At 39.5% G+C, this 15,884-nt stretch overlaps 1 protein-coding gene across 14 annotated transcripts in view; it reads right to left on the reverse strand.

Annotated features, from left to right (window-relative positions):
* Positions 1–15,884, reverse strand: part of plekha5 (pleckstrin homology domain containing A5) — a 254,343-nt gene that overhangs the window by 42,018 nt on the left and 196,441 nt on the right. For all 14 annotated transcript variants that reach the window (XM_086146723.1, XM_086146710.1, XM_086146721.1 and 11 more), the window contains 3 exons: positions 14,590–14,690; positions 11,988–12,103; positions 9,207–10,292 (listed from right to left, as the gene is read on the reverse strand). In XM_086146723.1, the coding sequence (XP_086002849.1) occupies positions 9,207–10,292; positions 11,988–12,103; positions 14,590–14,690 (1,303 nt within the window). The remainder of the gene's footprint in view (positions 1–9,206; positions 10,293–11,987; positions 12,104–14,589; positions 14,691–15,884) is intronic.

Genomic DNA, 15,884 nt, shown 5'->3' on the forward strand with positions numbered 1-15,884 from the left:
AGGAAAGGTGTACAAGACAGTGGTGACACCAGCAATGCTGTATGGCCTATAAACAGTTCCAATTACAAAAAGGCAGGAGGCAGAGCTAGAGGTCGTAGAGATGAAAATGCTAAGGTTCTCGTTGGGAATGACCGGGATGGATAGGATCAGGAATGAGCCTGTCAGAGGGATGGCTCATGCTGGATTTTTTGGAGAGACGGTCAGAGAAGCCAGACCGAGATGGTTCAGTCATGATCAGAGGAAGGAGAGTGAATATATTGGTAGATGGATGCTGGGATTGGAGCTGGCAGGCAGGAGGTCTCGAGGAAGACCAAGGAGAAGATTTATGGATGTAGTGAGAAAGGATATGAAGGTAGTTAAATATTTTCAGGAAATTCTTAAAAAAAGTAATGGCACAGGATGAAGAAAGGCAATACAATCTATAAAAAATATTAAAAATAGACACGAAATCAATAATGAGTCAGTAAGTAACTCCCAAGTGGAACGGATCATGAAATTACCAAAACACAGAGAAAACCAAGAAAAAGAACATTAAAAAAACACTACAACGATGAAACACAAGAGTATAATTATCAAATTATTGAAATTCTGTTTTTCTACATTCAAATGTAAGATCATACGTGATATTAAAGAAAAAAATAAAATTCCACAGTGCAGAATCAGTTACTCAATATTTATTAAAGTGTAATGGATCTGAAGGAAGCTCTGCACTGACTGTTTCCCAGGTGCCAGCAGATCAATGCCTTTAATCAGGGTGTAGTGAGAAGGAACAGGCTTAATTATGTGTATGAATGTGGCTTGATGTGGATGCTGTGCTTGAATGCCTTTAATTATCACACTACTTTTATTGACTGAACTTTGCTTCATTTTATCCAGTAACGAGGAATAAACTAAGCCATCACTCCCAAGGACTGCACTTTTCACTTTTTATTTCCTTTTGCCAATAATTTCGCCAGTTTTGGTCAATTTCATGAAGATTTCTTGCAAGCAATTTCTATTTTCCCCAAATGATTAATTAATTTCATTTGTTCATCTTCAATTCTTTTATTTCATTCTTTTGAGTAGAGTAACATTTTCAAGTAATTCTTTCCAAATTTTAAGCATTTTTTTAAAGTTTTTAACTCCTACTTTTTTTGTGATTACTTGTGTTCCCCCCTTTTTGAAAATGTTTTTATTACAATTGTTTTTGGTAAATTATTGCACATTTTCAGTGGATTTTTACATTTTCAATGTAATTTTCATAAATTTACATTTAAGTCAGGCAGCTGTATTAGCCAAATATTTTTGCCAGTACAAGACATGTGATTCTGGTTTTCAGTTAGATTTGATCACATTTAACATGTAGGGGTAATAATGCAGTCTGGTATCTAATCATTTGTACAGTAAATAGTGGTATATAGTGGCTATGGTATAAATAGGATAAATAACATAAACCTTCTTCTAACATGACAGACAACAAGGACAGGACGAATATACAATATAATAATTTATTATCAACCGCTTATCCTTCACTTATGGGGATACTGGAGCCAATCCCAGCTGTCATTTGGTGAGAGGCAGGGTACACCTTTACCAGTCACCAGTCAGTCCAGACATAGAGACAACTAACCATTCCCTAAATCACACATCTGTGCAATTTTCCATTTTTTTTCCAATTAACCTTCAATCCACTGAAATTTTTCCTATTGTGGGACCATTAAAGGTACATTTCATTCTATTCCATTTCATTAACCTTGTCCATGTTTTGGACTGTGAGAGGACACTGGAGTACTTGGACGAAACTCGCTGGACACAGAAAGAACATGAAAACTTAACACAGAAAAGCCCCCCAGTGGGAGTAAAACCACGGCCCTCCATGCGAACCACTCCACAACTCCACACAATACAAAAATCCTAAGTGCAAGTGTCGCCAAGTGTTGTTCGCCACATAAAACAAGTAAATTTAATAATGAAAAAGGTCAAAAAAAGTAGTTAGCCAGATTGCTTTAATTTAAACTGATGAAAAGCTAGAAATGTAGATAAAACAAAACCTCATTTAATGTATTTGCCGTTGATCATAGCAAACCAAAGGAAAGGTGGTGGAAAAAGTACATTTCTAAGCCCTAAATGTAACCTAATTGTTTCATAATACAATGTGATTCTTCTCCAAAGAAATGGTGATCAAATTCCACAAAATGCCAGGGCTGATGTGGTCAGAATGGTGTGTATTGTGCAAACAGAAGTGACCAATAATGCAACCTTTTTGCATTTCCAGCCGCATCAAAGTCAGAGTGAAACTTCAAGTTGTTCTTACTCATGCAAATACATTCAAAGAAGGGCTTTTGGAACAGTAAGAATTTCCCTGCCAATACAAGGGAGGAGAGCCACAAAGATGAACTGATTATGAGTTCTGCTGCATGAATGAAAAGTTTGAAGAGAAGCACAAATCTGTTTTCGAGATAAAAATGTTTTGCTTTCTAAAACTAGTTGTAGATGGTGTGTCTGGTACAAGGAAATGGGACACACCAAAAAAGGACACAATGTGTTCATTAGTAGCTTTGTAACATATACTGCATTGCTGTAAAATACCTGTCCACTTGAAGTCATGTCATAAATTTAGAAGACAGCTGCTGGTCCGGTTGCCATATATAGCTCTGAATGTTGGCATGCAACAATCAAGCTTGAACAAACATCAGGGCGGCACATTGGCTAACATGGTTAGATCACGCCACAAATGTATATGTGCATAAGGCCATGGGAGTAGCACCAATAAGACACAAAATTTATGAGGCCCATACCCGGTGTTATGGCCAAGTTGAGCGAAGTGATGAGATGTCAGTGGCTGGGACTTCCCTGTGCCAAAGCCCCAATGGACACCTGTCCACTGGATGCATCAAGAAGCAATGGCTTGATCACCTTAAAGTAGAAATGCGACTTGCAAATATCCCCCTGATGACACTGCTCATCAAAAGAAGTAGAGACTGGCCTGCACAAAAGCAGACCCTTCAGCCATGCAGGACACATGCTTAGAAAATGATGTTGAGAGTCTTTCCACAAGACATTCAATAGTGCCACGATTTAGTCAGCAAGCTGAGGCCTGGAAAATGTGGACGAAACAACAGGCCCAACACTGAGCAATAATAAGAAAGAAACATCCTACTCAGACCTGGCAAATAGTGGCAGATGTTGGCCAAACTCAAAAAGGTAGCTTGGTTTCCAGAGGGAGGCAACTATGACCCCATCTTTGGCAAGGCATGGACTCATGATCCTCGGTGGAGAAAAGTGTCCTTGTCAGCAAGCATAGGCATGACAGTGGCCTGTGAACAGATAATCACTCAAGTTCTTACAGGTGGCAGCCAAGAGCTGAAGCATCTGGAAAGCTAGAGTCCCCACTGTGAGTTTCAAGATGCTGGGGCTTTGACAGTAAAGCTGCATTCAACTACTCCTTGCTACTGACATAATTGGGTTATTTTTTGACAACCTACAGAGGAAGCAGAAGAAGCAGCAGAGGAAGCCACATACTGACTGTGGCTGAAGTGGAAGGACAATGGTTTGAGGTCACCTTCTGTCTTGAGTATGTCCACTCTGCAAAAGCTGTATTCTTTTTTCTAAGACACAGTATTGAAATATGGGCTATTAGAATCCCATTCCATGTGTTTTTGTATACAGAATATTCAAACAGTATTAGCATCATTGTGGAAGATAGATGTATAATGAACAATACATTAGCATTATTTCAACCAGTACCAATTGATTTGTTCTGCAAACCTGCAGCACTTAGACATGAAATTAAAAAGTCCACTAATAACACTTGTCAGAAATGCTGTTTCATAATTAATAGGTATTGAGTAGGAAACAACAGATCAGAAGAACAATAATTCTGTTAACTTTCAGCCAAGCAGCAAGCTGCAGAATTTGGAAAAAAAAAAATGTGTCAAAAGACACTGAATAGAGGGAACAATGAAAATGTCAATATCTACAACTATAATTAAAAAGACCTTCTATATATAGATTGTCTTCTTGTATATAATTTCACTTTCTGTTGTTCACAAAATACACTGCACTCCAACATTTAGCATAATTACTCATTTGGGTGAAAAGACCTTTGCATGAACTCCACAACTGCTGGTGAAGCAGCTTTGATTTTAGACAAATTGAAGGGCTCTTTGAACCCCTGGCCATATCAGAAATAATTACATGCAGGATTTCATCACTGACTGCCCTCAAAATTGTGTAAAACAACTTATTTCTAAAAGTTGATAGTGTGTAGTCATGGGAAATACATTATGTGTCAGTGTCTCATGGGAGTACCCAGACACGTTAAAAGAGGCTTAGCAAGGTGCACAACCCATGGTGACACCAAATAAAATGTTCAGAAATGGGTATTGGTAATCTAGTTGGCAATTCTTGTCCTGTTAGCGTGTGAGCTGCTTCAGTTGATTGAGTCCTCACTGCGGGGGAACCGGGCTAGTGTTCCTCTGAAATCTAGACCCAGAAATCCATCGCTTTGCTCACGTGTGAGAAAAACCATTGAACGTTTGGAGCACCTTATGCGTGTCTCAACACCATTTTTGTAATTCCTCTATTTTGAGATACTTCGTCAGCTCTTTTGATTTCTGCTAATTGTTCCAATTCTGATCAATTTTCTCTAAAATCCTGGATTGCTTTGCTTCTTGCCATCATGTGCACCACCAAACACCCTATTAACTGCTTCATCAGGGCATGGCCTGACCAGATCACAATTCTACTTTGCAGGATGTAATAGTATGAGCTACTAAGCAACAGATGTAGCAAAGCTGCAAGTAGCATTATTTTTCGTTGTTACTAGATATACCAAAGCTGATTAGAAGGCAAGTTTCCATAAAGCTCTTTGTGATAAAATTTCTGATACCTTTCACTATGTCAGTGAAAAATACGGTATCCTAGAAGATTTTTTTTTTCACACAAAATAAGTGTGACCAGGTGGTAAATGGTAATAATTAAATTTACAAAACCCCCAATGAACTGTCTTAGAATCCCTGTTTATTGCCCCAATGCCTTTTTTATGTTGGACAGCGGGGGGGGTATTAGAGATTATGTAATTGTGCGATTACGGTATTTCTGTACTTCATTTGAAGTTTTGGTGTGTGCTTTTCCCCAGCTTCACAAATGTTGTGATTTTCTTATCTGTTTAACTAAACTGTATTTGAACATTGATCCAGCTACTGCTTAATCTATAGTGAGGGCGGTGGGCATGCTGGAGCCTATCCCAGCTGGGCAAGAGGCGGAGTAGACCCTGGACCAGCCAGTCAAGCAACATATAGAGACAGGACAAACCACAATTAGCTCTCTTTCATTCACACAGCGGGGCAAATTTTTCAATGAATTCCTAAAACTTGTTTGTCTTTGGACTGCGGGAGGAAAGTAGAAAACCTGGACAGAAAACCCTCGCAGAGACCATGCAAAATCCACACAAATGCCCCCTGTGGAAATTGAACCGGAGTCTCATGTCCTATAGCGGATGCGCTACGCACTGCTCCACCATATTTACCCTACTCGATTAATAAGTGATGAGATCTCAGATTGTGTGCTACAAAGCAATTCAATTCCACTTGACTCAAACAGAATTTAATCTTGGGCAGAGGTTGGGGGTGGGGTGGCATAACTTTGTTGGGTTTGATTTTTTGCTCCTGCTTTTTTGCTCCCTTGACCGTTTGTCCTGGAACATATAGCTATTCTTAGGGATCACATCCAATGACCGGACACTGTGTGAACAAACAAAAGCAGGCGGACTAAGTTTCTCTATCTGTGCATGCTTAAAGATGAAAAATCACATGTCTTATTCATTGTATCAGAAGGAGAGGGGAAGTGCTGAGAGGTCATCGACTTCACGGGATTTCTATTCAGTTGCATTCCTCTGTACGGTCGGCTAAACTCCAGCTAAATGCCGCTACTCCAGGTTGACTGTTCACACATCAGTGGTGGCCAGAAAAAATTGCTTTCAGCTGTCTCTGGTCTCCAAGGTGAGAGCAAGGACAGAACAGGCAATGCAGAGAACGAGGGGGCGGATCGGTAAGATGGACAGGCAGAGGAGGAGATGAAAGGGGTTTTGAATCTTGCAGAGAAGCAGACCTGCTGAGATGCAAAGTCCCTCTTGGACTATACAAAATAAAGAACGTGTATAATTAGAAAAGTAAACTCTCACTTGCATCTGTCAACTCTCTTGTCAGTGATACATGCTGTGTTGTCGAACTATTGAGTATATTTGTTTCAAATACATGATATCTTTATTCAGATAATTTATTTGGAAACAAAAAATATTTTATCATATATTTGCATCATATCCAACCTCAAAGTCAGCTCTAATGATATGACTCTACCAATCCAAAGTGTATTCTTCTTCTTCTTCCTCTTCTTTCAGCTTTTCCCTTCAGGGGTCGCCACAGCGAATCAACCTTCTCCATCTAACCCTATTCTCTGTATCCTCTTCTCTCACATCAACTACCCACTTGTATCCTCTATTACTCCGTCCATAATTCTTCTTGTTGGTTTTCCTCGAGACCTCCTGCCTGGCAGCTCCAATTCCAGCATGCCTCTACCAGTATCCCTCCTCTGAACGTGCCCAAACCATCTCAGTCTGGCTTCTCTTACCTTCTCTCCAAAACATGTAACATGTGCTGTTCCTCTGACAGACTCATTCCTGATCCTATCCATTCTGGTCACTCCTGAAGAGAACCTTAGCATCTTCATCTCTAGCAGCTTCTAGCTCTGTCTCCTGCCTTTTTGTCATTGGAACTGTTTTTGGGCCATACAGCATTGCTGGTGTCCCCACTGTCTTGTACACCTTTCCTTTCATTCTGGCTGATAGTCTTCTATTGCATAATACCCCTGACACTTTTCTCCATCCGTTCCAACCTGATCTCCACTCCCTGTAGCCTCAGCGTTCCACTGAAGTTTCTCTCATTCACACACACATACCATATTTTCCGCACTATAAGGCTTACCTAAAAGCCTTTAATCTTCTCAAAAACCGACAGTGCCCTTTATAACACAGTGCACCTTATATATGGATCAATAATAAGCCGCAAGAGGTCTTGCCCACTCCACTTTCTCCTGTAGAAGAAGTGGTGGAATACATGACTGCGCAAAGCGCGCATTTTTTTTCCATTTGTGTGTGTGTGTGTGCGCGTGGGCCTGTACGCACATCACCGAAGTAGCAGCGGTAAAAAACAGTAAAGATGAATTCCAGTCCCACACCACTTGTGTGTGTATCAAGACCCCGAAATGGCACCTTTCAAGAGACATGCTTACGACGCAGAGTTTAACCTCAAGGTGATCGGTCACGCAATAGAACATGGGAATCGAGCAACAGCGAGAGAATTCAACATTAACGAATCAATGGTACGGAAGTGGAGGAAGCAACAAGATGACAAGCGCCAAGTAATGAAGACTAAACAGAGTTTCCAAGGGAACAAAGCGAGATGGCTACAGTTAGAGGACAAACTTGAACAGTGGGTTGTTGAACAGAGAGCAGCAAGTAGAAGCATCTCTGCAGTCACTATTCGAATGAAGCCAACAGTGGTAGTTAGTGAATGAACATCAATGAATTTAGAGGTGATCCCTCTTGGTGCTTTTGTTTTATGAAACGCTTTCAACTGTGACAAATGGAGTTGGAAATAACATTGTTTTCAACAAAGGCGGCGCAAATACCGGTAAGAGCTGACGGTACGTACAGTACTGTATAGTGAATCCACTAACTTGATTTGGAAGTGAACGGAGTTGTCCGAACGTAGGTTTGTATTCTATTAATAATGTTTGAATGACTTATATGACTGTTTAGTTGACATTCCTTTTAGCGCAGCTCCATTTAGTGGATGCAAAACACAACCCAAGCTACTACTTCTATTATGGCGCCTTATAATGCGGTGCGCCTTATAAATGAATTTTTTTTTAGAAAAAGACCATGCATTGAAGTTGTGCCTTATTATCCAGTGCGCCTTATGGTGCGGAAAATACTGTACTCTGTCTTGCTGTGACTAACTTTCACAGCTTGCCTTTCCAGCGTATACCTCCACCTCTCTAGATTTTCCTCAACCTGTTCCCTGCTCTCACTACATATCACAATGTTATCTGCAAACATCATGGCCCATGGAGATTCCTGTCTAATCTCATCTGTCAGCCTGTCCATCACCACTGCAAACAAGGGGCTCAGAGCTGAGCCCTGATGGAGTCCCACCTCCACCTTCAACCTCTCTGTTACCCCTGTAGCACACCACACCATTGTCTCACAGCTTGCATACATGTCATGTCCCAGTCTAACATACTTCTCTGCCCAGATTTCCTCATACAATACCAGAGGTCCTCGCCAGGAACCCTGTCATATGCTTTTTCTAGGTCTACAAAAACACAATGCAGCTCCCTCTGGCCTTCTCTGTACTTCTCTATTAGCACTCTGAAAGCAAATACTGCATCTGTAGTACTCTTTCTGGGCATGAAACCATACTGCTGTTCACAAATGTCGACTTCTGCTCTCAATGTAGTTTCCACTACTCTTTCCCATAACTTCATTGTATGGCTCATCAACTTTATCCCTCTATAGTTGCCTCAATTCTGCACATCCCCCTTATTCGTAAAAAATGAGCACTTCATTTCCATTCTTCAGACATCTTCTCACTCTCACAGATCCTGTTGAATAAACTGGTCAGAATCTCTACCGCTGCTTCTCCTGGACACTTTCACACCTCTGAAAGTATAGCAACTGCCTCTCCACTCTTCATCCCCTTCAACTCCTTCCTCACTTTTCACCTCCAGAACGTTCCTACCAAACTCCTCCTTCAAGATAACTCCTACTCCATTTCCCTTCTTGTCAGTACCATGATAGCACAATTTAAAGCCTGCTCTTAAGCCTCTAGCCTTACTGAATAAAAATTAAGTAATAACATATACATTTTGGTGCGATAGCCTTTAATGTTATAACAAAATATTATACACTATTAATATTATTAAAATGCAACAATATCTAATCATAATAATATATTCATTGAGAGAAACTTATGTTGTGCATTGCATAAGACATGAACAAGAGTGGAGTTAGATCAGACTGTGCTGTTTCCTTACAAATTAAGAAGAATATTAAAGATGCGAAATAATAAAAAGTAGAGATAATAAATATTTGATTTCTCAAAACCTTTTTGTACTATTAATATTCTGGGTGATGAGCTGTGAACAGAGGCCTTAAAGAGACTAACCTCCGGGTGTCATCATCTTGTCCTCTCGTCTTCTGTGTTCTGACCCACTGCTCAAGCTGTTGCATGGAGTTGGTCCTGGACAGGCCCCTCTCTGGCTCCTGGACTGGAACTAGAGCTGGTCCTGGACCCCTGGCCTGACCCGCGCCTGCTTCTGAGCAGCAATCTCTGGTCTGCTCTCCTTGCGCAGTGCTGGAATCATTGATCGGGGTGGGCCTCGGTAAGGTGAGGCTGGCTTGACCCTGGCGCGATGCGGACACGGCAGCTGCGATGGCAGCAGCCTGAGCAGGCTGCAGCTTGATGCTGTTGATTTTAGTCAGAGACCTCTCCGCACTGGGTTCTCTCTTGAAACCATACTTATCCCCATCACAAAGCGTAGCATACCTTTCCATGTCTCTTAGAGTGGCGTATTTTTCCCCCTCTCTGAGTGTACTATACTTTCTCACCTCCTTCAGTGCACCATGTTTGTCTACTATTTGGATAGTTCCATATTTACTCTCTGTCTCCCTTAAAGAAAGCTGTCTCTTCACCTCTTTTTGAGGCATGTACTTCTGTCCGTCTTTCTGGAGTGTGTGTCGGTCCCCTATCTTCTGCAGAGCATATTTCTCCCCATCCTTAGTGAGCAAATACTTCTCAGCATCTTTACTCGGAGCATATTTCTCTTCAGTCACCATGTACTTCTCATCTACTTTCTGTACTGCGTATTTCTCCAAGTCGCGGTGGATGGAGTACTTTTCCCCGTCTTTCTGAAGCGAGTACTTCTCACCATCCTTCCGCAGCAGGTACTTGTCCCCATCCTTGTGCAGGAGATATTTCTCCCCATCCTTTTGGACCATGTAGCTCACCCCATCTTTCTTCACCGAGTACCTCTCAGCGCCCCTCTGTAAAGTGTAGTACTCCCTTTCTTTCAGGCTGTTATGTCTCTCCAAGTCGTTCCGTCTTTTGTCGTCTGCCCGGGATAAAGAGTGTTGCCGCATTGGCTCACGGTTGCGTTCGTTGTTCTGGATCTCAGGCTGGGTGAGGACTCGGTGGTTGAGCAGATTGTTGTGCTCCTGGGGGCCATGCTGGTCCACTTTCAACTTGTCCAGCCTGGGGACAGATGAAGGAGAATTACCTTAAACCTTAAAAAGGTTTGAAGAAAGTTTCAGTGTCAGTGCAAAAGTATGGATGACAGCGCCTCTATCTCTGTCACCCTCTGGCCTTTCTCATCTGACAGTTGTCGGATCTGACTTCAGGACTTTTCAATGGGCTGTGTTTCTGTCAGTCTGAGCCAGCTTCTTAAAGATTTGTATTTTATCCCACATTGCATGCTAAAGAAAGTAGCATAAATAACAACAACAACAACAACAACAACAACAACAATAATAACAATATATATATTACTATTATTATATATTGTTATATTGTTATATTATTATTGTTATTAGTATATAGAACAAATGACATACAATTAAATCAGTTGAAAGATGTATTACTAAGTCATTAACGTAAAGTTAGGGTGCCCACAGTTGGACCAGCAACCAGGGTCAAACCTCATCTCTTCACCATACAGTATCTCAATGCATTCAACATGATGTGCTTAGAGTTATTCTTTCCTCCAAAACTAAACTTTTTATCTCAGTGGTTTCTTACATGGGCCTGCCCATCAGCTCCCACACATAAGGGAATTATGATATTGAAGTTAGTCATTTCTGATTGTCAAAGGTTTATTTGATTATGTTTGTACTGATCATGATTTTGTTACATTGAAAACTGTTTTCTCCCCAACAGTTTAGCAGTTGTGTGTATTATCTATGAATATTAAAAAAAACAGAGATCTATTTGAACTATTCAAAAAATCAGAACTCATATGGGATTTTTCCCTAATTAATTTTTATTTTTTATGTGTGTGATCTTACCTTATGACTTAAATGACTATTATTGGTTCACAAATTTGGTCTCTTTATCTCAAAGTGGATGGGATAAGTGTGCTATATCACCACATTATTATTATAATTATTATTATTATTATTATTATTGTTGTACTGAGATTATTATACAATTGCAACACATGTAATATATATAATCACCTTGTATAGTTTTAATAATATGCTACTAACCTTCATTAGATCTATATCAATAAAAATGCTAATGTAATATGTATTCTGGTATTCTTCACCACCGCCATCCATGATATAATTATAATAACACACATATTATTTGTCATGGGAGATTCACGCAAACAGTATTTTCTTTAAATTTTTAAAGCCTGGATAAGGGGGCTGATTTTTACTCTGTATTTGTTTATTTCAAGACAAAAAAAAAAAAATCATGATGTGTGTTTGTGTGTATATTTTTTCAGTGTACTGAGCTATATTTCATTCTGCTTGTATTTTTTTATTTGGTGATTCTATGCAAATCAATACAGATACAGTAACTAACTAATATCGTTATGATTTAGAATAAAGAAAAGTGACTCAAAGAGAATTGTGATCGGAATGTAGAAAGAGGAAAGTTCAGAATTTTGCATGTTTTGGAGCATGGGAGGAAACCAGAGAAACAATGAAGACATGAGAAGAACATGCAAACTCCCAAGAGAGATACCCCTTGTTGGAATTGAACCAGGAACCTTGTGGCTGTGAGGCGGAAGCACATACCATGAAGTGTTCCTATGAAGAGAATTGTTGTTGAAGACAATATCCAAGACGTATGAGAACAGGAGAGTTATAATGAGCAAACCCTGCACAGTGTATGTGAATTGCTCTATATTCCGTGTGTGTCTACGTGTGTGTCTAGAGCGCTCACCTTCTGACAGGCTCTGTGTGGACAAGGGCAGCGTCTGTCATGACTTTCATCCAGGACTCCATTTCTTTGGCTGTGTCAGTGCAGAAGTAATACGTCCGCATGTTGGGGTGGGTGGCCTGGCAGACAGAGAGGAGAGGGAGAGCAGTTTTGACCTTGAGGTGTTGGGGATTGTGGGGGTGGATGGGGGATCCTCTTGGCACAGGAGGACTACAGAGAGAGTGAATCTGAATGAATGTGCTGGCTGTCTGTGTAAAAAAGGGGAAAAAAAGATGTGTTCAAAGTCTTCCAGCTACCTAGTAGATCTTGGCAAAGTAAAACCTCACACGTATTGAAATGTTTTTGTAGCAGCCCGAGCACTATTCTGTCTCTGTCGACTGTGATCCCATGCTCCAATAAGGTAAAAAAAAATCACGATATGCAAAACTATATTTTATTCACTATTAATAGTGATCAATGTTCGGAAATGTGCTTAGGTGCAAGATGTACTGCAAATAATTCGTTAAAGTTTGATCTCACATATAATATTATAATTGTCAAGTGCTGTATTTTTTCCCATTAATTTTATTGCAAAATCTTGCACATATCCATTTAAATTTAAATCTGATTGTTAGGAAAAATGTATTGTCAGATTTCCACTGTTCAGCCATTTCATGAACAATTTTGATTTCTATAATTTAAGGTCCATTTCTGGCTTATTTTACATTTTTTTTTACATCATTTCAGTCCTTTAAGGTTAATTTTAAAGACATTTCTTGCTACCTGTATACACCTTATATACACCTAACAGGACGAGAATTCTATCTACACTGGCACCGTGAGCCACGAACACTGCAGTGACACCACGTTATGACACCTGGTACCAGAGGTTTAAACTCTGCAGGCAAGAAAGTCAAGCTGTATCTGGTAAGTTTCATAGCAAATGAATCATTTGGGTAAAAAACAATTGGTTTTGGATGCTTTCCTGGTAAATTTCTTTTGTTTTCAATTAAAATTGAAGTTGTTTTGTTAATTTGTTGCTGATGTCAGTTATTTTTAAGTAATTATTTCACCAAAGTATGAGGCTTCAAATAAGAACCTATACAGGATGTGGGGTGATTAAGGACTATAACATTAAGATACTAATATTTAGTTTTTAAACTCAAAGTGCTGATTAGAGGACATCCAAACAGGTGCTGGATTCACTAATGGCCAGGAAAGAATTATGAAATCCGAGGTTTTCCTCAAAATAGAAGGGAGGAATGTTCAGGTCAAGTTAAGTACTTGGACGCAAATATGAATAAATCCCCCTAGCCCCCCCCCCAGTGCTGAAATGAATAACTTTAAAAAAGTCCCCAGAAAATTATCATGTAACATTCTTGGGGTAAAGCATGTAGAATAATAAAAATCATAACCAATGAAATAATTTAGACTTGAATATAGGCTGCAGAGTAATTTCAGTGTAATTTGCAGGATGTGGGTTGACAGAGAACACAGAAAAGCACAGTTGGGTGAGTGAACCCACGAGAAGAGACAATTTAAGTGCAATAATCGTAGAAAAATGCCTCAAATATGTGTCATCTGTGGAACTTCAATGAAAACATTGATAGGCGGAATTGTCCAGGATGAATCCCAACCTTTAGGTCGTTACCATTTTAAAGGAACAGTTCAGTTTTCATCCATTATCTACTGCTTATCCTGCACTCAAGGCCGTGGGAATGCTGGAGCCGATCCCAGAAGTCACTGGGTGAGAGGGGGGTTTAACCTGCACTGGTCACCAGTTGATCCATATATAGGGCCACATATAGAGACAAACAAACATTCATTCTCACAATCACACATCTGGGATTTTTTTCCAATTAACCCTCATATTATGTTAAGGGTCAATTTGACCCATTTCACCCATTGACCTAATGGGTCAAATTGACCCTTAACATAATATGAGGGTTAACCTCTGGACTGTGGTTAGGGTTAGAACCTGGGGGAAACCCACAAAAAATGCAGACAACATGCAAACGCCACACAGAAAGGCCCAACTGCACCAGTATACATAGGACATTAACAGAAGTCTGAGACTATTGCAGATTAAATTATGCTATTAATTCCAGTTTGTAGATTGCATACATTTTGCATATATAAGTGGGCTCTCTCATTGTGCAGGTTCCCAGGGGGTGGAGCTTGATCTGCAGCAGCCTTACTGGGTGTCCACAATTGTAATTTTGTTTTATGAATATTGGAACTATTGATGTATTATTTCAACAACTGCCATCTGACTGTGGGTATTAGTATTGATATAATTTATGCTTGTCCCTCCTAACCCTCATTCTGTCCTCTGTCTCTGTCACACTCTTGATTTCTGTCTTTCTGCCCTTCTCCCCTTGCTCTTGCTCTTTCATACAAGTGGTTGCTAATGATGGATTTCGGGTTTCTGGGCAGCATTTTAAAGAGTGTGGTCCAGACCACCTCTGCATTGAAAGTGTCATTGCTTTCAACTGTGTTGTGATTTGACATGAAAAAAAAAAAAAAATAAGAGTTCCTAATTCACTTTGCCATTCTTATCTAAAATACTTCAAGCAAGACCTGACAGAAGTATATTTCTAGAAAATAAAAGTGCATTCTGATTCACCTTAAAGGCATACTTCCTGCTGATGTGGTCATCCACTGACAACATGGAGATATGGAAGCTGGGAAGCAGGATGCTTCCAAGGATGCTGTCCTCCTTGTCATCTGCAAACACAAATTAGAATGTATATATATCACTCTTTCCACCACAGCGGGTCTGGGATTGGTCATTTAGACACAGATCAATACAGTCTAATTGTGGTGTGTTTGATAAGGAGCGGGGCCTCAAGTAAAGACTATAGCTCTCTATCTGATGAATTTTCCCAGTGTCTGACACAAAAACACTGCTTTGTTTATTCATTTATCCATCAAAATACTTCAAATGGAATGGACTGCCTCTCTAGAAAGTGGAAATATGCCATTATGCCATATGCCACTTCTCAAGATACGCAGTCATCACTTGGACAAGTGAAGGACATCTGTTTCCAAGAGGTCATGATCAAGCATTACATAAAAATAAATAGAAAAGAATTGCCATAAAAGATCTAGATCATAATAAGTAGTACGTAATAAATAGTTAGACAACTATGTCACATATTCATTGACATTTGAGACTAAAATTGAAAGTTAAAACATCAAATACTAAAATCATGACAGTAATTAGAAATGTACAATGACAAAGATTCAAATCTACAAGAAAGAACTGAATTAATGGAATTAAAGTACCAATATGTGAGCTAAAACTGACTTATATATGAAGCTCGCAGTGGTCAAACCACAATAGACATTCATGAGATCAAAAGTGGAGATGAAATTAAACATTGACAGTGAAAAACAAGTCACTATATGCTTTAATGTTCAAATATGACACATTTTTCAAAATAGGTCTGTGCATGTCTTTGTAACTATTATGTAATATTACAGTTAATGTGTTACTTTCCTGTAACTTACAACTTTACACTTTATATATCCAGGATAACAAAGCAGGTATGAAGACTCTGGATGTTTTTACATCACTCTTGTTAGCCTGCATTAAATGTTGGGTGCAATATAACAGTTTTTCAAGAACATGAGTAATAAGACATTAATAAACCATCAACCCCCCCCGGCGCCACTTACAAATGAATGACAGAAAGAGATTGTCAGTCTGCCATTTAGTCACTGAAATTTTTTCTATATGGCATAAATACTTATCGAGGGCATCTTCAAATGTTTTTATCTATCAATTTGATATTTGTCATTTTATTGTCCTCATTGTAAAACCAGTTCTACAGCTGAGGGTGCATACATATATGTGTAAGCTTTGGCCCAGGCTTAAATAATTTTTCTTAATCTAATTCAGACGCAATGACTCTTACT

This window comes from Fistularia commersonii, chromosome 5, assembly GCF_037954325.1.
Source record: "Fistularia commersonii isolate RoL2024-O1a breed Wild chromosome 5, RoL_Fcom_v1.0, whole genome shotgun sequence".
In the NCBI taxonomy this organism is placed as follows: domain Eukaryota; kingdom Metazoa; phylum Chordata; class Actinopteri; order Syngnathiformes; family Fistulariidae; genus Fistularia; species Fistularia commersonii.